Genomic DNA, 27,868 nt, shown 5'->3' with positions numbered 1-27,868 from the left:
TACTACTACTACTACTAGTACTACTACTTCTTTCTTCTTCTTCTTCTTCTTCTTCTTCTTCTTCTTCTTCTTCTTCTTCTTCTTCTTCTTCGATGGTCAAGGAGGGAAGCTTGGAAGTAAGATGATACAGAATTGAGGCTTAATTTATTAAAATCAAATGGAAATAAATGAGGCTTAATTTATTAAAATCAAATGGAAATAAATAAGTGCCACTTAATTTTCTTGTTTCTTCTTATATTCATGTGTATATCTTCTGTAAAGATTCCTTGGAATGCTACTTTTACTTGAAATGCAATGTAAAATATCTCTTGGCCACTAAAATTAGCAGTGAGAATTAGTGATTTTTTTTTTCCAGTGAATGTATCAAACTGTGTCACAGCCCAAACCTTTAGTCACGTGTACTTGTTGGAGGATGTGGCCAGAATTCTTTATTGACATGCTCCTCATCTTAAAGTACAATCACCGTGAAATTAATGTATTAAGCCATAGTCACGATCCAAGGAAGGACTTAAAGGTAATGTGATTCTCCTTATAATTAATAACCTAATTAAATGCTGGAGAGCTTCAGTCATATAGCAGTGTACCTTGCTTCCGAACAAAGATAATACCACCACTGAAATTGTATAGTTGTAACACTAGTATATTTTTAATTAGTAGTAGGGTGTGTGTGTGTGTGTGTGTGTGTGTATGTGTGTGTGATCAGTTTTGCTTCATCTTTAAACTTTGCACAGTGGTCTCCATTGTGTATTCATTTGGACTATATTAAATAACTTGGCTTCTGTTTTCTCAGTAATTGACATGATTCAAACTGGGATGAGTTGAAATTTGACTTTTCACTATGGAATAAGCAAATTATTAAAATAACAAAAAAAAAAGATATTAGGAAGCAGGTTTAATCTACTCAAGATGGGAAAAATCTGTTTAACCTTAATAACCACATGGAAAATCCTACTGCTAAATGCAGATGTGTTTATTAAAGCTGGCCCAACAAATCTGATGTTGTTCAGTTGTATGGTTTGAGTTGTCAAGTGTATGTAAGTGTAATGAAATTGAATTTCTTTTAATATGTGTTACTGCTCTTCAATCCTATGATGGTAAAAAGGTCTCATAGTTGAAGCACATTAGTTTTTGCAACTAGCCCACACAGTAGAGGCAGACAGATTTGATTTTGAATATCAGCTTGTTCATTCACTCCTGTTCTAAGCTTGAGCAAGTCACTTAATCTCTCTAAGCCTGTCCTAGAACAACATGTTGATTTGGAACATTGTTCCAGAAAAAAAAAAATTTTTTTTCTTTTTTTATTCTTATATGATTAATTGTTAGAATTTCAGTGTTTATTGATTTGACTATTTAAGAGAGCATAAGGAAAAATTAATTCTGGTCATAAAAGTTCAAAGGAAATAGCTGGGCCTGTTTGATCTGAGGAAGGGAAGACTAGAGATGTTGTACAAGTGGAACTGGAAACAGAGAAGGAAAACCAGATGGGATGTGGATAGCTTAGTAACTTTTCTAAGGTATGTGAAAGGTTGCTCTTTAAACCAACGTTATGGAGGTACAATTGGTGTAAAATAAAATGCGTGTTCGTGTTTAATTTGTACTATTTGATAAATTTGTACACCCATAAAACCATCACCCTATCAAGATAGTGAACATATCTATCACCTACAAAGGTTTCCTTGTGCCTCTTTGTAACCATCTCTAGCCACTCTGCTCCCTTCACCTGGCAACAGCTGTCCTGTGTTCTATCACCATAGATTAATTTGCATTTTATAATTTCCATTCATATAAATGGACTCCTACAGTATGCAATCTATTTTGCCTGGCTTTATCACTCAGCATATTAATTTTGAGAGTCATTCATGTTATTATGTGTGTCTGTTCTCTTTTATCACTAAATAGTATTTCATTGTTCAGATGTACCACAATTTTTTTTTACAGACTCACCTGTTGCTGGACATTTGTGCTATATCTTGTTTTGACTCTTACAAATGAGGGTACTAGGAATATTCATGTACAAGTCTTTGGATTGACATGTTTTCATTTCTCTAGCATAAACACCTAGGAGTGGAATGAGTAGGTTGTATGGATGGCATATGTTTAACTTTATATGTCAAATGTTTTCCAAAGTGATATACCATTTTATGTTCCCACCAGCAAAGGATGAGAGTTGCAGTTGTTCCATATCCCAGTCAACTCTTGATATGCTCAGTCTTTAATTTTAGTCTTTCTAGTGAGTGTGTAAGTAGTATTTCATTGTGGTTTTGATTTGAACTTCCCTAACGACAAAGGATGTTGAGCACCTTTACCTGTGTTTATTTGCCATCCATATATCTTCTTTGTTGACATGTCAGTTCAGAGTTTTGTTTTGTTTTTTAATTCGGTTGTTTTCTTATTATTCAGAATATATTTTGGGTGCAAGTCAGAAAGTTGTGCTTTTAGATGTAGATTCATTAATTTCCCTGGAATATAGAACCAGCAAAAAGAAATTAAGTTGCAGCAGGAAAGAGTATAATTATACATCAGTACTTTGTGATTGTGACACTAATATGGGCATTGGGGCAACCAAAAGAGGATGTAAAACTTTCCCTGAAGGTATTCAAAAATAGGGCTGGCAATGGTCTGTTTGGATGCTGTAGGCTTGCTGATGTATGACTCAATTTACCTAATTGCAGTCTTCATTTGAGGAAGGAATCTTCCCTGGGGTAGGTCTGTTGCTAACATCTCAATATTCCTTGCTTTTTGGTGCTCTTTTTTTTTTCAGGCCCCAAATATGCAGTTTCTTGGAATTTTTCAAAACTTTCCATGTACTTTATGGTTTTTTTAAATTCGGTCTCTCTGACTTTAGCTTGAAATGTTGCTATGAAACATACGAGGGTCATTCAGGGGCATTAATTGGCCTTAGCAAAAACAAATTGCAATCTCTGGAGAGTAATCAAATCCGAAGAAATGCTCAGATTTCTAAATTTCTCTCACAATGCAGTAGCACAAATCATTGTTTTAGCTAATAGTATTGGGAAGATTCTTTTAACTCTTTGTAGAGGCAAAATAATTAACTAGATTCTAGAGAAGAAGTTCTACATTGATTAAAGGAGTTGGGTGGTTTTAGCCTGCGGAAGGGAAGAGCAAGGGGTGATTTAATGACAGGATTCCAATACAGTTAATGAAGGGTTTTCCTGTGTGTCGAAAACACTGGTCATTTGTTCTCCAACTACAGAAAAGCTCAAATGAGAGAAAATTGGCTCCAAGTTTAGAAAGATTGAGTGTGGGTAGTGTTAGACATAAAACTTTTATTATTGGCATCAATATTATTATGAGATTAAGCAATGGAACAAGTCAAGAGAGGTCATAAAGATACTTTAAAATAAGAAGATAGCTATCTGCCTAGGATGTTTAAATGTCCATTGAATTGTAGGATTCAGTTATTGAAGAGGACCTTAGAGATCACTTATTCTAATCTCCTTTTACAGATGAGGCTATGAAGAGACATTATGTAATTTGCCTGTGGCCACATTGCTAGATGCTAATATTTTACTCTGAGGATGTCTTAAAAGTAGCCTCACTCCAGAGACACCACGGGGCCCATGTGAGAGTTTCTACTCACAGCAGCTTTTACTCCGTCATAATCGTCACTTAAAGCTGATTATTATGTGTATTATTTTTTTTCCAAGCCAACGAAGAGCCAGTGTACTGACCTGCATGTGTCTCTTCTTGTCATTAAAAATGTTAAGGATTTCTATTCTTGGACATTTTGAACTTGTCTCTAAATAAATGCTATACTTTAAATGACTGTAGATGATTTGACCGGAGGCATTCAGTATTGATCGAGGTCAGTAGAAGACACTGCCACAATCTTTGGGGAGTCTGTGCCTGTCTGATATGGGGTTCTTTGTTAACTTCTGGTTGATGGTTGTGCTACAAAGACTCATTTGCTGGATGACTTTGGGTCAGTTATTGTGTCCTGGTGACTAGTTTGCCTTCCTTAAAGATAATATACTATAAAGCTTTAGGTTTCATTTTGTAAAACACTATTTGGAGCAGTAGGAAACCTTTCTAGGCCACCAATTCATTATGTATAGGGTCTGCAAATATGATTTCTAACAAGTGGGATTAAGTAGAATAAATTGCTTACAGAGGATTACACCTCTATTACCATAAATGAAAGAAATTGGCACAATGCAATTTATTTAATTGTGGTTACATTTTATTTGATAACTCATCATTCTATACATGTTCCCACTAGACCATCTAGAGCAAAAACCTACATATATTTATATAGTATTATATACTTATTTTAAAGGGTTTATATAAGTACTAAAAAATCTCATAATATATTCAAAAATATCTAGCATATTGCCTGAAATCTAGCAGACACATAGTGAATGATCCTACCTTCTTTTTTTTTTTCTTTTCTTGGGTTTTAGTCTTGGGTATTGGAGTCCTTCAAAAACCTAACAAATTCTTGTCAAAAGGGAAGTTCATAAAGCTGTTCGTATTTAAAAGTGTTTATTTAAAAATTATCATAAGTGAAAAAAATTAAAAATAAAAATTATCATAAGTGTATGCTAAGCACTTACTTGATTCATAGGATATTTAGATTTTATAAGATTTTAACATTTTTTTAGATATAGTCACCTGAAAAGTCAGGTTCTGTTGGTTCAAGATTTACTTGGCACCTGTGATTTGCTCACTCAGTCTTGGGCTAGATTGAGGATGCTTTGAATGCCAGAATGAGACATTTATATTTAATGTGGCAATAGAGAGCTGTCATGGGTTCCAAAACATTTGAAAGCTACAAACAAACAAAACTTTTTCAACTGAACCAAAAACATTCCTTTCTAAATGTTCCCCTTACGTATATGTATTAGAATAAAAAGAAGGTAAATTCTCTCTATACCTTTGTGTAGTCCATTGAGTTGACCACCCAGTCCTGTGTTTGTGAACTGGAAACCACTCATGGTAAATATGGATCCACACTCTGTAAAGTTTAATGAAGTGACTTTCAACTGTATAAAACTGCTTTGAGAACTTGGCCTTTGAGCAGTGACCATCCTCTAAGGAGACCCTGCGTGTTCAGGACTATTTTCTCTGAACCTCTGACTACCTGCAAGGAAAGAAGGAAGACATCCTGGAGCCAAGTATTATGTTCAATCCCTTTAGAGAGTCACTGGCTGCCTGAATGTGCTCATCGCTCAGCTTTTTGTAGAACCAGAGAAGAAACAGTATGAGGGCTTTTGCTTTTGAGAAGAATGTGCAGCTCTTTCCCTCAGTCTACATGGGCTGCCGCTCTCAGCTCCTGCCCTGCACACAGCTTATCCCAGCCCCGGGAGCCCTGAGGGTAGATCCAGCTTTTCTAGCTGTCCATAAGGAGACCAGTAGACCAGTATGCAGCTTATTGATTCAGTGTCAGAAAACCCGCACGTGCACAGGGAGGGAAGATTATACCAAAATTTCAAACTGTATCTACTGATTATTTTCATTGTTTTGGAAATTTTTGTACTTTTGATGTTATATATCTGTATTTTTTTCCCTTCATAAATACTCCATTTTATTTTGGGTAAAGACTGAAATTAATTATTCCCTTTTAATCTCTAGTCTTCCAAAGTCTTTGCATTTCTGTTGCTATAAAGTATTTTTCATGTTTTTTCCCAGAGTCAGGAAAAAAATCATTGTGAAGGTACACCACGATTCATTGCTCCAGAGAAAAACCCCTTCTTCCCAACTGTGTAGACCATTTGGTTGGAATCTGAAAAATTCAGTTTCAAATTGAATTTATTGTTATCTAGGCAAAAAAAAAAAAAAATGAAAGAATGGAATGAAATTTCAGATGAAGTATAATTTTCACACTTTGTATATTTTGATCTCAACAAGTAACCAAGGATTCACATTCAGAAATCATGATCTTTTCATTTAAGACATGATTGTAATTCTAAATAATTAAAGAGCAGTATTCAAAGAGCTTTTTGAAGTAAGTACCACCCTAGATAACTTCTTCTGTCCCTGTTGGACAATGCCCTCACTGTATTTCCTAATACCAAAAGAAATGGCATGGATGCAAGTAGCCATTGTCATTGCACTCATGCCTCCGTGCATTTGCCACATACGTGGCCTAATGCTGTGCCCAGCTCTTACAGGAGCAGATGGAGGGGTGTCACTGCAATGGAGGCCGATTCCCAGCTCCTGGCAGCTGCCATGTTCACCACTTTGGGATTAGCAGCCTGTGACTGGTCAGTCTGCATAAAACTTTGGTAACTTGGAGGTGGAGGGCAGGTGATCTTAAGAGAATGTGCCTTCTATGGCTTAACTCTGTGGTTGGGCTGTCCCAGGTGGTTACACGCTGCTGTTTTCAGATGTTCTCTTGTGGTTTGTTATTGTCAGCATTTCTTCATAAAAACATTTTTTAAAAAAAGGTTCTACTGTGTTGTTTGGAGTTAATTTGCAAAGAGCAGTTACTGCTGTGAGCTACCCAGTAGATAAACATTTAAACTTAGCATTTTGCCTGTAGATACATATATATACATATATATATTTGTCCAGGAAAGCTGGAAATGTTCCATTTCTAGCTTAGCTGCTGCCTACTGCTTTTATTTCCCTCTTACTACCCAAACCAAAGACTTTAGAAAATCAAACTTCAAAAAATCCTGAACCCATTATCCTTCCAAGAAATATATTTGAATAAAGAAATCCATGAGCTGTGCAGAGGGCAAGATTACAGTAAATGGTACTTTTAAGTGCTAGTGGTTTGAGTTTCAGGAAAAGGAACAAGGAGTTCGGGTGGTGTAGGGCTTTTGATGAACTGAAAATTGGTATAGGAAGGACAAGTAGAGAATCTGGCAACCTTGATGGGTACTGAACTCACCTGAGAATGTGGGAGAAGGGCTTCAGGAATGCCACATGGTGTAACAAAAACATAATTAATAGTCACAGGACATGCTGAAATGTCTGCTTCTTCAGATTCACTGGTACAAACTTATTTTTGTAGTGGTTTCTCTCTTTTGCGCATGCACACATACCCACACAAATGTACATGTTTCAGGAAGGCAAGATTTGAAACTAAGAACTATACACAATGAAAAGGAAAAAGAACTCTTTGGTGAAACAGCGTTAGACACAGGATTAGAATGGAATACAATTTGGATCCTGGACCTGAAGAATAAAGGCAGTGGGCCTCACATAAACTAGCCAGTTGCCCCCAAAGAAACTCAATCTTCCATCCGTCTTTTCCAGCTCCTTTGGTGGGGAAGGGGAAGGGTAGCCTTTATAAGCCCTTGAAGCTTGTTACGTATAAGCAGGGCTCTGGGTCCTCAGCCAGTGGTTGAGATGGAGTTTGTACCCGTAGATAAAAAGCTTTTAAGTTTGAGAGGTATTCCACCTGTTGCTTCAATGATAGCTCCCACTTACTGATCACTAACTTGTAGGTGTTGCGTCTCATATGCTTTAACTCATTTAGGCTTCACAAGGGCACTATGAGGTTATTTCTCTTGCCCATCTTATTGAAGATAAAAATTTAGGAGGTTCACTGACCTGCCCAAGGTCATACACTAGTAAGCGGCAGGACCTGGATTTAAACTAAGGTCTTCTAGATTCCAGGACATGTTCTTGGCTCCTGTCCTATGTTTCTGCTCTCTTGCAAAAGACCTGATACCTGAGCAGAGTTCAGAAGAAGAGGGGTCCCCCAAGTATAGAGGGTGAAAGGACATTCATTCCAGTGAAAGCAAATTACATGGGCAGAGGTGCTAAGGATGAAACAATAGTTGGTTTGACGGAACATACGCAGTTGACCCTTGAACAACACCAGGCTTAGGGCCACTGACCCTTCTACTGCATACAGTTGAAAATCTGCATGTAGCTTTTGGCTCCCCCAGAACTTAACTGATAGCCGACTGTTGACTGGAAGCTTTGTATTGATAATGAACAGTTGACTGACACATAGTTTTATATGTTATATGTATTGTATACTGTATCCTTAGAGTATACAATGCCTGTTTTTTTCTGAAAAATTTTCAGTATCTCTAGGCTATATAGTTCGTCTGTGAGTTTTTCAAATTGTCACAAATATCCTCCCCCCAATTTTTTCCAATATATTTATTGAAAAAAATCTGCATATTAGTGGGCCTGTGCAGTTCAGACCCATGTTATTCAAAGGTCAACTTGTTAGCAAGATTTTTCTTTTTAGAACAGTATTGCCTGAGGTCTCAGCCTCTGCCTTCTCACCCAGCCTGCAGAGATATCCTGCAAGGTAGGATTATCGCAACTTTTATCGAAAGCTGACCATTCGTTCCACAATGGCGGATGGCCCTGCTGCGTGAGAAACAGACCATGATGGCAGGGCATTCCTGAGTAAATCTGGTGAGGGACCTGGAAGTAAGTCACACATAACTTCTTTAAACTCAGCCCAGCGCCCAAGATGTCAACCCCTTGGTCAGGTAGGGGCATCTAGAAAAGGTAGATGATCATCTTCATCAGCAGCAGAAGTGTGGGGGCTTCTGTTTTGTACAAGATGCAGCTTGGCCTCCAGAAAGTGAGGATAAGACTGGAGCTGGGTCTGGGAATGCAGAGGAACTGGAGGAGCATTAATTATGTCAGTAAGGGAGAGTAAAAGGAGATACTAGCTGGATTGTGAAGTCATTCTGCGACTTCTCGGAAGTCTGGCACTCTGATCCTCATGAAATGAGGGATTCACATGAGGTCACTGAACCTTATGAAGTCCTTTCAAAAATGCTTCCCTCGCATTGCCTAGAAGTGTTCTCTCAGCCATTCTGTCTTGCTGTGAGGATTTTTTTTTTTAAAGATTTTATTTATTTATTCATGAGAGACACAGAGAGAGAGGCAGAGACACAGAGGGAGAAGCAGGCTCACTGTGGGAAGCCCGATGTGGGGGACTCGATCCCAGGACCCCAGGACCTGAGCCAAAGGCAGATGCTCAACTGCTAAGCCACCTGGGTGCCCCTTGCTGTGAGGATTAAATGATGTAATACACGCAAAGATTTTAACACTAAGTCGGGACCTCTGTAGAAACTCAGGAAGTGGGCAGCCCTGGTGGTGCAGCGGTTTAGCACCGCCTGCAGCCTGGGGTGTGATCCTGGAGACCTGGGATCGAGTCCCACGTTGGGCTCCCTGCATGGAGCCTGCTTCTCCCTCTGCCTGTGTCTCTCTCATGAATAAATAAATAAAATCTTAAAAAAAAAAGCTCAGGAAGTGTTAGCTATTGTCAGCATCATTTTTATTGTTGTGCTTCACATTCTACCAATTAGAGACTGGATGGTTCCATAAGCCAGTCACACTTCAGTGTGACTAGGGTGAACTTTTCCAAAGCTTTTCCAAGGCTAAAAATTTTGAGGCATCCGCATTGTCAAGGCTTAGAAAGACTGGATTTTGCAGGTGGACAGACCTTAACTGGAATGCAGGATCTGCCACTTGCTATTTTTAGGATCTCAAGAATGTTGGGATCACTTTCCTCATCTTAAGAGAGGGATGATGATAATGATCTTAAATGAAGATTCAGTGAAGTAAATGAAACAGCATGTCTAAAGTAGCCAATCACAGTACACGGTAGGCATTTAGTAAAATTCAGTTCACTTCCTTCTGTCTGGATACAAAGAGGGGCGGTTTGGGTTCATGTAGGGAAAGACACAGGCCAAACCCAAATGTTCTCTCCTTCAGCCACTGTTTCATCCCAGCTGGACCGTATCTCCCAGACTATCCACCCTCTTGTCTGTGTATCTCCCCTTAGATCTACTACAACCGCCTGTGTTTACTTCTTGTGGCCCTGAGAAGCACTGACTGATTGGCCTGTCTTTCCCACTGCACTGTAGGATCCTGGGGCATGGGAGTGGCTTTGCTCTCTGATTTTCTGGTACCTATCCCAGTGTGTGCTTGTGCTAGGCACTCAGTAGATGTCTCAATGCCTCGTCTAGGAGATAAGGGTGAACAAAGACAGTTTGGGTGATGTCCAGCCACTTAACTGTGAAACCTTTCAGGAAAATTGGAGCGGATTCTAAGGGTAAATATAGAGAGGAAAACCTGGATAAAGCTCAGCCACCACTCTAGGAAACAAGGTGAACTGGGAGGAAGATCTCAGAAGAACTCTTGCCTGCTCAGGATACCATATTCTAAACTCTTCAGGCTTCCCCAGGGTTTCTGAAGTCCAGAGGGATGTATTATCCTCATTTGAAGGTCCTTTATCTCCTCCAGAAAGCCACTCCAACTCTCCCTTCTGCTTGGCTTCTCTGTGCTGCTCACAGCCATGTGTATCTCCATGGGTACTACTGGTTTGTGATCATGGGGTTATCTGTCTGGCTCCCCCCTTGACTGGTGATTTCCTGTGAGTGAAGTCCTGTTCTCCATCTCCCTATCTCTAAAGCAGAGCACATACCTGGCAGTCACACTGCATGTAAAAGAGCAACAGGAGATTCTTGCCCTGGGTCTGGGAAACACTGCCCCAAGGGTTTTGGGTGTGTGTCATGAACCTCTGAAATTATATGGGAAATTGCATGTATATGTTTGTAAATCTGTTTCTCTTTTGAGAGCACCCACAGTGTACATTAGATTCTGAAATGTTGTCATGATCCCACAAATATTAAAAACAAAAAACTCAACACACTCATTTAGAGATTTTCTACATAACTTGTAAAGCTTGTGTTTTTATTAGCTGGGAGATATTTTTATGCTCCCTCCATTTCCAGGTGTGAGCTACAGCTTGGAATAGCTCACAGGCTCCATCTCGGAGCCTTGGATAGTGGTTCTGGGTGCTACTGCTTGTATATCCTGAAGGGTCCACTTAGCTTCTCTGAGCTTCGTTTTATGTTTCATCTGTTAATTTAGGTTTATAATGCCCTCATGTCCTGCAGGAATGTTGCATGATAGAGAAATATGGGTGTGCAGCTGTTTTATAAACTGCCAAGGCTATATAATTGCAGGATGCAAGTATTATGATGACAGATGTGTCATTTTCATGTTACACAGTGCTGAGAACACAGGAGGTGCTCAGTAAATATGAGATTAAAGTGAACGTGGAAATGGTTAATTGGAGTGAAAGGTCTAGAGGTTTGGGTGTTTGCATGTCCTGTACATTCTGTGGAAGGACTCAGTATTCAGGCCTAGAATATAGCTGGGGCTACTGAGGATGTGTTTTTCAAACAATAGTAAAAGGAGAAATGACCTTCCAGATCCCAAATCCATTTGCTTTGTTTTCCAGAAGAAACTGAGGATTAGAGAGACAGAAGCAGTTCCACTTCTTTTCAGAAGGGCTTGAGATGCCTCTTCCTCTCTTTTAATGGAGATCCACACACACACACACACACACACACACACACACACATGCACACACACAGCCCAAACCAAAACAAAACTCACTGCCTTCATATCATCATTTTGTCATCTTCTTCAAATTGGTCCAGCATTCATACCACAGTCAAAATTCTCTCATTGAAGCCATTTAGAGGTGTACAAACTTAGAACATGCTGGTCCTGTACTGGGCACAGGTACATTGCACTACGGAAACTTTGTATCAACAAAGCATCTTTCCTCTTGGAATGTTCTTGTAGACATCAGATGAAAACACCGGGTATAGATTATTGCTACCACTGTCAGCTCAACAGAGACCCAGAGGGGTTACGGTGACTTCTCCAGGTCATAAAACGGTATCCAAAAGCATGATGGAGACCCAGGTGTTCTGATTTTCCATCCTTTATAGCCACTACACTCTCTAACCCCAAAAAGCATCTCTGCTTGGTTTTGGCACATTTACTGAATCAGACTAGGAGATTCTATCCAAAGGAAAGATAGATTTAAGCTTCCTTCAAATATATTCTGCTCAGGGCTAAAAAGACTATGTTTATATCCCCTCACACTCCAGGCCATATAGAACTGGAGAAAAGCTAAATCTCATCAGACCCCTCCCAGCCCCTCAGTACGTGACAAAACAGTAACCTGGAAATGTTTTTTGCTTAATGGGTATGGGTGTGTGTGTGTGTGTGTGTGTGTGTTGACTATAATCTATCCTTCCGTTTTTAATAATGTGCAATAGAGAGGAGTTTTAAATTACATTTAATCGTTGTTTCATAATGAGTGATAATTAAATATTACTTTTAAAATAAGCTCTTTTTCTGTAATTGCATTACTTTTTTAGGGGAGATTTTGTTTTGCTCTTTAACCTGATTGTGTGCATTTGGAAAGTACCTTAGCGCAGAGTATCAAAAAGCAGAAAATTCTGGCACTTTTCCCACTTTCTATTATTTCTCCTGTATGGATGCCAGATTCCTTTGGGAAATCATCATTTGCTAAAGGTCAGGAGCAAAAGGAGGGGCATTCTTTAGTGTACAGTTACTGCTAATTAGAAACTAAACATCTGTGACCATGTCAGAGTTATTTGTATTTGAAAAGAAACATTTATATACAAGAGCCCTGTTCGGTAACATAAAACACCCTCTACCACAAAGTGTGTGTGTTGGAGGGGTAGGGGATGGACAGATGGGGAAGCTCCCGACACATGACTGGGCTGAGTGAGGTCATTTGCTAATTAAATCTCAAAGCATTTTCAGAGTATTTTCTTTTCTCTGTCAAGTGAAGTTTGTCACTCCCCCTACCCCTCGCACCATGGGCCAAAGCAAACATTTTACCAATTTAATTTGCCAATTAAAGATTAAATATTTAATCATTTTAAAGGAAAAATACATAGAAAATGGGTGGTTTGGCAAAACCTACTCAAAGACCATTGGGAAATCTCTAGCGACTTACTGTAACATCAGCCCTCAGTGTCTTCTCACAGTGTGCTGTAAGGTGAGCTCCTCTCAATCCATAAAGTGTGTGCTGAGCTGATAGGGGGGAAATGACACAATGTTTGACTTACCCTGTGCCTCTTCCTCCTCTCTCTCTCTCCCTGCTCCCCATGATGAAATTCTGTTTGGGGTATTCCATTTGTATAGAAATTGTATCTGTTCTTTCATTGTCCTATTAAGATAAATGTCAGTGATGCCTCTGGGATATTGGAAACGTTTCAGTCATAGGTCTTCATCCTTCCACATGTGAAGCCTACATGGCCCGGATCTTACCAATAATTCCTTTCGGAATACTATTTAATGTTGAAAACAAAGCAAAAGACCATCTCTTTCCTTCACAGAGTCTGCTGTCTTCTGATCTTCCCCATCCTTATCTTGACATCCAAGATATTTCTGTAAGTTGAGTTGCTTTTTGAATTGGATAAAAGATCATGGTGTCTTAATATATTGGGCCTTCCTCTCAAATAATACTATCTGTGTGAAGGCTCTGAAGTGCACAGTTTCAGCAAAATCGTTGTGGACTCTCAGGTTCTGAGTGTTTACAAAGTCAAGAGGCCCTTAGATGACCTGCCTTTCCAATGACCTATGTAGAATCTCAAAGTACCACTTGTCCGTGACTTTCACTGATTTAAGAACTGGCTTTTATTCCAGTTCTTTGGGTGTGAGTCAGCCTAGAGGGAAGGATTCAGTGACTTGAGGGTCTAGCTCTTACTCTTGACAATAAGTTTAAGATCATGTAGTCTGCCATTTGTGGCACTACCCAGTCTGGCCAGGCCCACTTCTCAGCCTGAAGTTCCACTGTTATTTCTGAAGCCTCTACTTCAGTCAGACACATCTACTTATACCTTGAGCATTTTTACCTTTACTCTCTATACCACTGTTTCTGGTTAAAAGAACTTCCTGGTTTCAGCCTTCTTAAAATCATGCTTGCTTTCCTGGATTCTATCCCTCTCGATACCACGACCTATGGTCTTATCCTCATGTAGCCAAAATATGACAATCACTTGCTTATTTTTCCAGGACTATCTTGTGCTTTTGCTCATCTTCTCAATTGTACTGCTCATCTTGCCAACCAGAGTGTAGGTTTCTCAAAGACCACAATGACTGTCTTATTTCTAATGGCACTTATCATTTGTTCATTTTGAGTACCCAGTGAACAGTTGTTTGATTGTTGAGGAGGAAGCTCTTTTTGCTACTACCTGTTATTCAATCATTCCCAAAGCCAATCTACATTTATCCCTGTGATAAAATCATAGATATTAATGAGACTTATATGTAAAGGAAAATCACCTGTAGAGCTAACACTAACACACATTGACAATCCTTGAAATAAGAACGAACTCCTATCTCCTACCTCCTCCCAGCTCAGATGTCCCATCTGGAGCTAGAGAGAATATCAGCATATACAAAGGCATGGATATGGAAATGAGTATTGAATGGTCTTGTGGTTTTTATGTCTCCCCAGATGTGGTCGCTCACCTGACTACCGTTCCCGTGAAATGGCAGCTCGTGCCTTGGTCCCATTTGTTATGGTAGATGAAATCCCCACTACCATCCGAACTCTGTTGGCCAAACTCCCAAACTGCACTGACCAGCGTTTCCGGCAAAACCATATTCATGGGACGCTGCTCCAGGTAAATAAAGCTACTTTTTGTCAAACAGCACAAGATAAACTTTGGTTTCTCATATACTGTTAGCAGGCAAAGATTTGATACACAAGCTTTTAACTTTATCTGAAGAACTTTTTTCTGTTGCTGAAAAAAACAGGTATTTCCTGGGTAATGTTTTCATTACAAACAGGAGTACAGCAACACAGATCATCTTTTGCATTAAATCCTGTTTTATACAACATGCTTTCTGTTTGGACTTACCTCTCTGAACCATTTAGAGTTTTGTCTTTTCCATCAAGTGCCACTCTCTGTTAGGGGTGAAGTTGTGAGCATTCCTTGAAAGAGAAGTTAGCACAAGACACAGAAGCAGAGTTATACACATCAGGGAGAGTTTGCTCTGCAGTGCAACACCATAGTACATGGGAAGGTCTATCCCTACTTTCCTGTTTTCTCTGTGCTACAAAAGAGACTTTTTCTTTCTAACAAATACACAAGTATACTTACTGCTTTTAACTTAACATTTCCTCTAGAAGTGACTAAAGTACAACAAAAGAGCAAAAAATAGACTTACTGAAACTGTCTTTTTTTAAACCCTAATTATAAACGTGGGAACAGGTCTTAATGGTGAGATCTGTTCATGTGTCTGCTGGGGTCACTCGTGGTGGGTCAGGATTCAGGGGGGTGGGATTTAAATATCAAATCATGTTTCTGGTTTGTGAGCAGAGTTGAAAGGTGACCTTGAGATCTCAGTATATGCTATAAGCTTGAGGTCTTCACTGCTGACATGAGAGGCAGTGTATATAGTGGTTAACAGTATAGGACTCTGGAGCCAGACTGTCTCGGTATCAATCTCAAATCTACTACTCGCTACCTGCACATCTGTGTCTTCATTTTTTTAAATTTTTTCATTTTATAGTATCACTAGCATACATTGTTCTGTCTTTGTTTTTGAGATAAGGGTAGTAGTAATGCATACCTGGTAGGGATTTTGTGAAGATTAAATGAATTAATGCATATGAAGTGCCAAGAATAGTACCTGGTACATAATGTGATATATAGTTACTATTGTTGTTATCATAGTTTTAATGAGCTGGTACTATAATATAGAACACTAATATCTTTAGTAACTAATTCCCTCTAGGTGAGAATGAATGCAAAAGAGACCTTTCTTGCCTTCCTTCCTTGGTTGTTGTATATATTCAGTAAGTAGTTATTGAGTGCCTCTCCTACATACTACTGTGTCTGTCAGAACAGTTCTTGCATTCAAGGAGTCAAAGATAAGAAAAGATCTGAAAATGGGCAATCATGATGTAGCATGCTAAGTGCTAGAGGAGCACATAGCAGAGCCACCTGATTGGTTTCGGGGAAGTCAAGGAGACCTTCCCAGAGAAAGTGACATCTAAGTAAAGAGCAGAAAAAGTTAACCAAAGCAGAGGAGGGAGGAAGAGTCCCCCATGCAGAGAGAACAGCATATAGCAAGGCTCAGGGTGGGTGGGAAGTTGACCTACCTAGGACCTGCAAGCTTCGGTGGGACTAAATTCTAGGTTGGCTGGTCTCACACTGGTCTCAGGACCTCTTTAACTTCAGGAAAGTCATTGAGGATTCCTGAGAGATTGTCTGTCAATATTTAATTAGAAACTAAAAGAGAAAATCTTAAAACACAAGAACTCACAAGCACACATTCCATTAGTCATTATTAGAACAAGGACGTCATCACACACCTTGTAGCCCTGGCAAACTCTTCTGTGTGCTGTACAAGAAGGAGAGCAAAGGAGGGAAGGAGTGTTTTTATGGCATCTTGAAAATAGGTTGATCTTGCAGATCTCCCAGAAAGACTGTGTGACCCCCAGAGGCCCCAGAGCAGACCCTCTGGTCTGTATTGTATATGCTGCAGGTCTCTAGTGGTCGGTCTCTCTCTCTCTCTCTCTCTCTCTCTTTTTAAGATTTTATTTATTTATTTTACAGAGAGCACAGCAGAGGGAACTGCAAAGGGAGAGAGAGAAGCAGGCTCCACACTGAGCAGAGAGCTTGATGGGGGCTTGATCCCAGGACCCAGGATTATGAGCTGCAGGCAGACACTTAACCAACTGAGCCATGCAGGTGCCCTTCTGTTGGTCTCCTTAGTGCAGACTCTTGAGCACTTGTCTCACTTGGTCCTCATTATTATCTCAGTGATGAAGAGATGGTTGGAGGGATAATTATCTTGCTTTTAAACATGGGACCCTGAGGCCCATACAAGTTAGATGACTTGATTCTGTCAAACTCTGCTACTTTGAAGGGAAGGAGCTGGCAATGAGTAACGAAGGCTTTTCAAAGATGCCTAGATTCTGTATCTGAGTTAGAAGAGGGGCTCAGATGGTCAAGGGAGGAGGGGAGATCAGCCATCAGATCTTCTTTCCTGCAGATCCACTCTCGGCTGAATTTTTGTCAGAAGTAATGAGGTTGGAATTGCTTCTTTGGCTGTCTCACCACTTGTACAAATGGGCCTCCCAGCCTCATTTCCCACACACAGCCACTAACAGATCTGGCTTGTGTCTCACCAGTCTGCCCAGTGACAGAGCACGGTCTTCTCTCTGTCTCTGGGCTGCCTTTAATATCCCATACTTGCTTTTTCTGTTACCTAAAGTGTGAAACACCATGAAAGGTAAAAACCCTGTAACTTCAGGTTGGTTGCGGCTGTTGCTTTTATTCCTGATTGTTGGGAGATGAAGGGCTTGTTGAAAACAAAACAAAACAAAACAGAATGGGCATTGGGTGTTGAGTATTGTGTTCATGTTCGCCCAACCAATTGCTGTCTTTACCAAGATTGGTTTGTACCCTGGTTGAAGAAAGGAAGTCAAAGGCATGTGCAAATCTCTCTTTCGTGTCCATTCGGCTGTCTTATCTATGTTGTGATAGCTCAGTTCCACTCTGTTGTTCTTTGTGAGGAAAGCATGAGTTAAGATGGGGAGGGCTTTTTCTCATTCCTTTCTACAGCTTATGGATTCCTTCGCTACATAAAGCTACCTTTGAAATCCATAAAAAGCCTGCACCTGGAAAAGAGGTGTTAGGGATTGAAAGGTCTGAGAATCTCCATGGGACTTTCAGAACCAGCTAAGTAAATATAAAATCCTTTTTTTTTTTTTTTCAAAAGGAGGAAATCATTTTGTAATCAGAAAACAAATTCTTTCACAGAGCATTTTCTTGAATTACACATTTCAGCTTCTTTGAACAATGTTTACATACATATAATCCAACCTCAGAGTCTTTCTATAAGATACCTTGAAAATGAGAAATATGCTGATCTCTGAATTTTCTAGAATGATGGAAGAAAGACTCAAATTATAGGACATGCATAAAAAGAAAACATGTGGGAATTGTTTCTTAATCATTTTAAAAACCAGAGGTTTCTAATTGCAATGCTGAGATGGATGGAAGTAACGCACATGAGAAAAGGTGAGATTATGCAGCCGGTTTGTAAGAGCCAGTGGTAAATGACATTAAATCTCCATAAAGGCTAGATAAGAGCCATGGACATTACCTCATTTGGGAACAACACTGGCTGGCAGGGCTACCCTGTCTTTTAAGTAGAATTAACCGTCTGTTTTTGTTGCCAAAATTCTTCATGTTGGGGCCTTAACATTATTACTAGGTTACTTATCACCCCCGAGAAATCATATTGGCATCCAAAAAGTTCTCTTGTGTTGAGGAAGCGTTTTGGCCAACAGTTATAAGGCAAGATTTATTCTGATTCTTGGGTACTTAACTCACATTTTGGTGTTTCGTAAGGAAATAAATACCACTTGAAATAGAAACTTGAATTTTGAGTTTTTTCCATTTTCTATTTTGTTCCTTTTCTCATGATATAAACATATAAGAGGTGGTCCCTGCTTTTTCTTTACTTAAGGAAGCTCTCTTGTGAGTACAGTGGACAGTTGAGGCCATTCAGCTTCTGTTGAAGCAGAAAAGCTACTTTTGCATTATGTGAACATTCTAGGCAAAAGTAAAATTCTTTTTTTTATCAGTCAATCCAAATAATACCTGCAGTTTTAAATATCCCTTTGCTGGTATTAAATTTTCTCAGTAATCTGTTGAACACCTTGTTTAATTCTCTTATTCCTCCACCTTTTCCCCTATGACCCAAATTTGGGCCTTGATTTTTGTACTTGGAGAATTCTGAGCCTCTTTTCTGGCTGTGGAGCTGAGTGGCAGGATTGCACACTTGGGTTGACATGAAATATTAGCTGAGGATGGACCTCAAACAGCCTAGGCCCACAAATTTGGTGAGTTTGCCAGAATATAAGTAAAATGAACACTTTGAGTACCTCCTGTATACTACATAAATTGCTTATGTGATTTCATTAATACTCTCAGCAATTGTACCGGGTGTTTGGAAAGTACTGCCTGACTGTGATGTGAATAACAACTTTTTATGCCTAGGGAAACCAAAGAAAGAAGCCATCTTCACTGTTTTAGTTTGTCAGTCCTAAAAATCTGATTTGATCCTGGAAACAAAGTAAATCCATCATTATTGTAAAGACAGAGGGATAAAGGAGGTCAGTGAAGCCCTAAGAGGCTACAAAGTCTGGTAAAAGACTTTAGTATAGTTGGCACACAATGTTACATTAGTCTCAGGGGTATAACAGTGATTCACCAACTCTATACATGAACCTAAGAATACAGGATCCTCCATTGGGACCTAGGTTATAGCCAGGTGCAAAGTTGCCATACCTTCTGTCATCCTTAAGGGTGTGACAAAACCTCTCAAACATAAACACCCACAGGAATTGTGGGTTCTAGGCCTGAGAACTGCTGGGAACGTGAAAAAGAGGTCAAGACTGGACTCAGTTTCACACTCAGCAGTTCTTACCCAGTTCTAGGTACAGATGAAGACAGGAGTTTGCCTTTAAGGCTCTTACCTCCCAGTGTGGAGAGCTATGAGTTAGTAGCCAAGTGAGCCAGCCGAACCCTTGGGGACCAGGGAGCATATGAATAACAGAAATGAGGATGAGGCAAAAGATAAAGCTGCCAGATAGGGCATCAGGCATGAAAGGAAACTGAGACTAAGATAACATTCTGTTTTAGTCTAGAACACTCTGTGTCAGGCCTAGAGTTAGGATCTTTCTGGGGGTGGGAACAGCTGTGCTGGGCTGGGCAGGACAGCAGGAGGACAAAAATAGAGGCAGATCTTGGCATTACCTTTGTGGAAAAGAAAAGCAGAAAACCAGGAAAGAAGTAAAGGTAGGTCAATTCAGCCGGCTACTTTTCTGAAGGAAAAATTTCCTGAAGTTTAGGCAACAGGGTAAGACCAACTATCCTTAGCTCTCTGCTGCAGATAGAAGTAGTGGAAACAAAAAGAAAATCTCTGATTGAGGTAGTCTTAGGTATAAATTCTGTCGGCATCTTCTAAATATAAGGAAGTGAATGTTTTTAGAAACCGTGTATTTTTTACTGTTACACCAAAACTTAAAATTAAGTTTAAAAGAATGATCAGTTCCATCTTTCAAAAATAGGACCACATAAGACAGCACCTTATGCTAGAAAAATTGTATCCTTTTCATATTTCTTAAAAGTACAAAATTGTGAAACATAAAGTAGAATGCTCAAGCTGCCCAGAAATAGAACATTGCTTGCTAGATTCCATTTGGTGACTTAAGGTTGGCCTATCTCCACTGTTTATTTTATACACAGAAAATAAAATTTCAGAATGGAAAGTAAAAACAAAAGCATGAAATTATGCTGATGTTGTAAGTTATAAATGGATTGCTGGTCAGTGTGCTTTTTTTCTGGAGTGAGTCATAAAGAAAATGCTCGCTCTGGTCATTCGTGGCCAGATTCATTCTTTCTTTCCGAGGATTGGTGTTGGTGTGAAAGGAGAAAAATCTAGGTTGCTAGGAAGTTCTCCAGTCCAAGAAGGGCCAAGGCAGAGGTTCTCCATTGGTGTGCTTGCAAACGTGCCAAGTATTTATTGATTCCTTCAGCTCTCAGTGAGTCTGAGTGGGGCCTAGCAGGGCTTGAGGCTCTATGCAGTCACCTGCAGCTGGGAGCAGCAGCATCTGTTTGTCCCAGAGTGCCAAAGAAAGATTATTTTCTGTGTGTGCCCTGACGTGAAAAGGATTGGGAAGCACTTTAATCTGAAAAAAAAAAAAAAAAAAAAAAAAAAAATTAAAGAACTAAACCTTGTTAAATCTTACCTTTTGGCAATATATTCCTTTTTTGGATATAAGCCCAGAAAAGTCATTTTTAATTAAAATGCTACTTCTGAAGATGAATTAATCCTTTCCTTATAAATATCGAAAGGCTTTTATTTGGCATGTGTTACTTAGGGAGCTTTCTCTGGGTATAGGAGACAGTATTTAGCTGCCAGCTCTGGAGCATTGACTGTGGTGCATTGTCATTGTCGCCAGCCAAAAGTGCTACTGCTGTTTTGTAGTGATCTGAACTCATAGCATGTAGTACTTATAGATTTATCAGAAGATGTATCCCCAGGCTTTTATTGCTCTTTGAGATTACAGTAGGAGAAGCAATGATGAAAAGAATACACACACACACACACACACACACACATCAGTTGCTGAGTCCATATGTAGAGTGTGTGTGTGTGTGTGTGTGTGTGTGTGTGTGTGTTGAGTGTCTGTGGAGGCTCTTCCTGGTGATGGGTATTATTCCCATTGTACTGATGAGAAAACTGAGAACTGAGGGTAGGAAGGGTTATGAGATCTGGCTAAAGTTGTGCAGGGATAAATTAGCAAAAGCAGAGCTGGGAATCAAAGCTTTCAAGCTTGTATAGTTAACTGCCATGCCATACCACTTCTCTGGATGAGGGAAAGAACATTCTGAGGTTAGAGTGACTCTCTCTGAGGCCTTCGAGGTGTGGAGTGAAATGAAAATTGTCTACTTATTTGTGCATTCTATTAATTGAGTACCAACTGCATGCCAGACACTGTTGGAGATACTTGGAATCCATCAGAGAACAAAGGAGACAGGGACACCTAGGTGGCTCAGCTGCCTTTGGCCCAGGATGTGCTCCCGGGATCCGGGATCGAGTCCCACTCACCTTGCGGAGAGTCTGCTTCTCCCTCTGCCTGTGTCTCTGCCTGTCTCTCTGTATGTCTCTCATGAATAAATAAATAAAATCTTAAAAAAAAAAAAAAAAAGAAAGAACAAAGGAGACAGATCCTTGCTTGCAGAGATCACTGCTCTCACAGACCTTACATTCAAGAGGCAGGGAGCCAGACAAGAGTAAATGATACTATAAAAGAATCTGTTCTAATTTATTATAATAAATTACATCATTTATTAGAAGGTAATAATTTCTGTGGACAAAAAGAATAAGCAGAGTAGAATAAGGTGAATCAGGAGTTGGTTAGAGAGGAGGGCAGATGGCAGTATTCAATGAAGTCTTAGAAGAGTCATTGTTGAAAAGATAACATTTGAGCAAATCGCATTAAGAGATGAGGGAAAACATAAACCTCTTTTTTAAAATAAAACATAAACCTCTTTTCTCTTGAAGTTGGGTTTGTTACACATGCCTGTACATTCAAGGTTACCTTTAACTATAAAGAAGTGCTAACAGAGTAAGCAGTGAGTAGTAAGTAAACAAAGCTAGGAGGGATACTTTACTTGAGAAATTGGAATGCTCTGTAAAGACCCCGTGCTATACATGCAGATTACTGGGGACTATATGAAGTCATTTCCCTGAACAAGCAAGTCAGTCTGTCTTAGTTCCCTTGAGCTTCGATAAGGAAGAAAGTATCTAATCATATCTCCTGTCTTCTAGGATAATCTTTCCTTTAACCCTTTGCACATGGGCCTTAGACACGCAGAGTAAATACAGAGAATGTTTACGTACCCTTTTATTTAGCAAATACTTACTGAATGATAATTGAGTACATGATACTATGCCAGGTGCCATGGAAGATACAAAGAAAATATATAGCATGTTCTCTGCCCTCAAGAGGCTATGAGCTGCTGTGGAGAACAAGCCATCCACACCACAAACAGCCACCCAGAAATACGTGTGCTGTGGGCCAGGCAAGTGGCTGAAAACACACACCTGAGAGGAGAGCTCAGAGAAAGCTTTGTAAGGGCATTGGGTCTTGGGATGAGCCTTTAAACAATTTTCTGTCGTTGACATAGGGACTGTGAGCCAAGGCTCGGAAGGGGGTGTGCAAAAGGTGTTTGCGGCAGACAGTGGGTAAGCCCATCAGGTACTGGAGTGTGTCGGAGAGGTGGACTGTGTGATGGAAAGGTGGGCACAGATCACCATTGGAGAGACCACAAATGCCAGGCCAAGCCATTTGCACTGTGTAGGCCCGCAGCCTTCAAAGTGAGGTGTGCAAGACACTAATGTGTGTGGAAGAATAGGTTGGTGTGTTGTCTGTCACATCCTTTTGACTACTATTTTATATCGGATGTATAATAATGTCTGTTATCAACAGAGTAGTATATAATTTCTAAATAAATAAGTCTATAAAAGCTGCCAGCCTGTGCTCAAAGAGGTTATTCCACAGAAGTAGGAGCATTGCCTCTGGAGCCAACTTGTCTCCACGTAGACCCTAGCTCCACTGCTTGCTAGCCATGTTATTTTGGGTGAGTTGATTGCTGTGCTTCACCACTTCCTAAGTAAATGGGAAAATACCACTGTCTCATAGATTGGTCGCGAGGGTTAAAGGAATTAATACATGAGCGGTGCTGGTCACGGTCTCTGGCATGCAGGAGACAGGCCATGAACATTGGTTGTTACCATTCCTACTTGGTGCCACCACTACCCTCACAACCAGTCCCAAAGGGGATTTAGGATCCCCAAATGCAAAGACCACTGCTGTTGATGGTGAGTGAAAGATTTGGCACTCGGGGAGGCTGTGTTCTAGAACAATGGATGTAGTATTGAAATAATGCTGTTAACAATGCGAGGATTTCTGTTGATATGTGAGTGTGTGCTTAGGACAGAAATAAGTCGATTTTCAGCAGCTTTGACGGAACATGTTAGCTTGCTCCACAGAAAGGTTCCTTTGGTCAGTCAGTGCTCTCTACCTTCCTGTAGATCATATTAAAGGTTGTAAGAGCTAAGATTAGTTCTGATTTTTAAGGGTTGAGTTCCTGCCTTGAGTTGTTATTCACTGCACCTGTTTTGTTTTGAATTACAGCCCCACCCTCAGACCCCATCACAAACCTGATGAGTCAGGAAAGGAACACCGTCACACTGTCTCCAGACAAAGGAGGCTTTCATCACTCACGGGGGAAATTTGAAGTTCAGAAAGTGAAAGGGGGATATAGGATCCTCGTAGATAGATTCATCTAGCACTTTTCTGAGTTCATTTTTCATCTTGGAAGACACGCTTTCCATCCCGCCTAGCATTATTGCTTGGGACTTTTTATGACCAAAGATAATTCTGAACGTGCTTTAAAAACACAATACAACAAAACATCACCTTGTGGGCGCACTAGCAGGCTTCTATTGTTTCCCAGAATTCCTATAAAATATCTGATGGTATGTGGTCCCATTATGTGATGCGATTTGCTTGGTGGGTCTTCATCCTATGAAAATAACATTGTTGTCTGCTTTCAGCTGTGCCAATCAAACAGCAACAGGGCTGTTTAGGGCTTTTGTTGGGGAAGCATTTTTGAGATTGCAGAGCATATGTACTTGTTGCATTGCCCTGGGATTGATTTAGAGCACCCAATATATTTCGGTTACTGAGGACCAACTTGGCTGTTTAAAAGCACTGCGGTTGAGTATAGCCAGACAATTTGGCAGCTACCCCAGAGGGCTGAAGTAAAATCAGCTCATGGGCCTAAAGGAAAGTATAAATAAGTAATAAAACTCCTATTTTAAGCCATATTGTTGTTCATGACATTCTTCTATTTCTCAGTGCTGTGTACCTCCATCCCCTCTACCCTGTCCTTCTGTGACAGGTTTCTCAGCATCAGCTTGGTGACTCTTTCTCGTGTGGACTCTGCTGTGCATTATGATACGTTTGGTAGTAGATTGCCTGTAGTACCCACCCTCCCAGCTGTGATAGCAAAACTGTCTGCAAACATTTCCATCTGGTCCCTAGAGGGGGCAAAATCGCACCCATGGCTGAGAACCTTTTCTACAGGGTACCACATGGATTTTCACTATCATCCTGTGTGGATAAGGTGTGCTGCGGTTCTTTTAAATACTGATGGCCATGGAAGAAACCATTCCTGACCCATGAACAAATTATTGGCCCAACAGACTACAATGAGCTGTGCATGAAATAAGAGAAGAGGAGGGGCAATACAAAATTCAGGCTAGAAATCCCTAAGGAAGCACTTTTCTCCTCTCAGCCTCTCTCTTTCTCTCTCTCTGCCAGAAAAGTGCTATGAACATGTAAGCCAACTCTCTTTCAAAATCCTAGCTTTATATCGTTTGCTTTGTGTCCCTGTCCCAACCTGCCTCTGATCTGCTTGCATAACGTATAGTTGACATTTATTTCTGCCCTCCCCAGACTCAGGGAGCATAATAAAACTCTAGGTTCTATTTATCTCTGGGAGCTTAGGAAAATAACACATAATTAGAATTTTCTTACTTCTGTTTTTTGAAGTGCTAGTGTATTTTTATTACTGAGTACACTTGCTGTCTATTTCATTGAGCCTCTCTTGGGCTGGAGGCAACAAGCTGTGTGGAAAGATCTTCCCTAAGAACAGAAGTTCTGCTGAAAACTTAACCTGGAACATCAAAATTTTATTTTTGAGTTAAACATAAAGCTTTCTTCAGATCCCCAGATTCAAACTTCAGAAAAGGAAAACTGGAGGATAAATCTAGATGAGGGTGCTAAACTACATAGTGATTATATTCATTTTATTTTCAAAAAGCTCTTAAAAATTGTGTCTCAGATATATAAATATCTAGAAAGCCTGTAGTAAATTTGTGGCTTCACTCTCAGAAATGTTACAATATATTTAAAAATGAGAATTTTAAAAGCACATCCTTAATACCTCTTTTAGAAATTGTCAGATAATCCTTATGTGTGCTTCTTTGTCTAAAAAGATAGCTACAGGGGCACCAAGGCAACTCAGTTGGTTAAGCATCCAACTCTTGATTTCAGCTCAGGTCATAATCTCGGGGTCGTAAGATTGAGCCCTGTGTCAGGCTCTGAGCTGGGCATGAAGCCTGCTTAAGTAAGATTGTCTCTCTCCCTATGCCCCCCAAACCTCTCTCTCCATCTCTAAAAACAACAACAATAACAAAAAGGATAGCTACAGATATTAAAATGAAGCCTTACTTTCTGTTTTTATTAAAGGCAATGGTTGAAAAAATAAGCAAATTAAATCCTAATCGAATTTCTCTTGTTACTGTCAATAACAAGAACTTCCTGTGCCTTCTCTTCACATCAAGAGAATGTGAATGTTTTGGTAAATCTATTCCAAGTTTTGCACAGTTAATTTACCCATCACCCTATTAAGTTCATTATACATCTTGATATCAAAATATAAAGAATATATATAAAGAATACAGAACCAAGCTCATAATACTCCTTAGAGCAAACATATGAGCAGTGGTATTTTTTCCCCATTTAATTAAGGAAATCCATTCATGTAGACCACTGCTGAATTCCTATTTCTTATGAAATATACATTCACTGACAGCATCTCTCATATGTCTTGTGATTTTGCAACACTACCTTTGAATAATGAATTCCGCCAGTTATCCACAGTTTTTCCTGCCTACATTGGTAAGAAGAAAAAGTTAGTCCATCTCTTATATACATGCCTTTTTTCAGCTTTATTAAGATACAGTTGACTTATAGCATTGTATAAGTTTGTGTACAATGTAGTAGTTTGATACACGTATATATTGCAAAATAATTATACCACATTAAGGTTGGTTAGCATATCCATCACCTCACATAGTTACAATTTTGTTTTTGTGGTGAGAACTTTTAAGATCTGTTTTCCTAGCAACTTTTAAATACATGGTACATTATTGTTAACTATAGTCACCATGCTCTTATATGACATCTCCAGACCATATTTGTATTATAACTGGAAATTTGCACCCTTTGACCACCTTTACCTGTTCCCCTCTGCCCTGCAACCACTACTCTGCTCTCTTTCTGTATTTCTTTTTATTTTTTTTGCATTTCTTTTTTTAGATTCCACATGTAAGTGAGGTGTTACAGTATTTGCCTTTCCCTGCCTAAATTATTTTAGCTTAAAAAAATAATCTTAGCTTAATGCCCTCAAGGTCCATCTATGTTGTTGCAAATGGCAGAGTTTCCTTCTTTTTTTTGTGGCTGAGTAATAATCATGTGTGTGCGTGTGTGTATGTGGCACATTTTTTTCATCCATCCATCCATCCATCAGTGGACACTTATGTTATTTCCATGTCTGGGCTGTTGTAAAGAATGCTGCAGTGAACACTAGAGTGCAGATATGTCTTCGAAATACTGACTTCATTTCCTTCAGATATATTCCCAGAAATGGAATTTCTAGATCATATGCTAGTTCTATTTTTAATGTTTATGTTATTTTAAGTAATCTCTACCCCCACCATGGGGCTTGAACTCACAACCCTGAGATCAAGAGGTGCACACTCTACTGACTGAGCCAGTCAGGTGCCCCTTATTTTTAATTTTTTGAAGAACTTCCGTAGTGTTTTCCGTAGTGGCTGCACCAATTTTTATTCCTACCATCAGTGCACAGGAGTTCCCATTTCTTCACATTCTCATCAGCCATTCCAACAGGTGTGAAGATCATATCTCATCTTTTGATTTGCATGTCCTTAATGATTAGTGATGTTGAACACCTTTTCATGTACCTATTGGTCATTTCAATGTCTTCTTTGGAGAAAATGTCTCCTGAGGTCTTTTGCCCTTTTTCTATTGGGTTGTTTTGCTATTGAATTGTATGAGTTCCTTATATATATTTGGATATTAACTCCTACTCAGATATGTAGTTTGCAAATATTTTCTTCATTCCATTTTGTTAATTGTATCTTTTGCTGTGCAGAGCTTTTTAATTTGATGTAGTCCCACTGGTTTATTTTTCCTTTGGTTGCTTATGCTTTTGTCATATCCATAAAACATTGCCAAGACCAATGTCAAGGAGCTTATTCTTTGTGTTTTCTGCCAGGAGCTTTATGGTTTCAGGTGTTATGTTTAAGCCTTTAATACATCTTGAGTTAATTTTTGTGAGTGGTATAAAATAGAGGTCCATCTTCATCCTTTTGCATGTTAAAATTTAGTTTTGACACCGCCATTTATTGAATAAAACATCTTTTCTGTATTGAGTACTTTTGGCTTCCTTCTCAAATAATAGCTGACCCATATGCTTGGGGTTTATTTATGGGCTCTTGAGTCTGCTCAGATGGTCTATGTGTATATTTTTATATTAGTACCATACTGTTTTAATTACTATAGCTTTGTAATATGGTTTGTATCGATCTACCTATCTATCTATCTATCTGAGAGAGAGACAACAAGAGAAGGGAGGGTCAGAAGAAGAAGCAGACTCTGGGATCATGACCTGAGCTG

General features: G+C 39.6%; 1 protein-coding gene across 7 annotated transcripts in view; it reads left to right on the top strand.

The window, feature by feature from the left end:
* Positions 1–27,868, top strand: part of THADA (THADA armadillo repeat containing) — a 332,024-nt gene that overhangs the window by 164,739 nt on the left and 139,417 nt on the right. For all 7 annotated transcript variants that reach the window (XM_025465181.3, XM_035696069.2, XM_049115488.1 and 4 more), the window contains one exon: positions 14,243–14,411. In XM_025465181.3, coding sequence (XP_025320966.1) covers positions 14,243–14,411 — 169 coding nt within the window. The remainder of the gene's footprint in view (positions 1–14,242; positions 14,412–27,868) is intronic.

The sequence above is a fragment of the Canis lupus genome, chromosome 10 (genome assembly GCF_003254725.2).
Source record: "Canis lupus dingo isolate Sandy chromosome 10, ASM325472v2, whole genome shotgun sequence".
NCBI lineage: Eukaryota > Metazoa > Chordata > Mammalia > Carnivora > Canidae > Canis > Canis lupus.
This window is presented reverse-complemented; position numbering and strand designations above follow the sequence as displayed.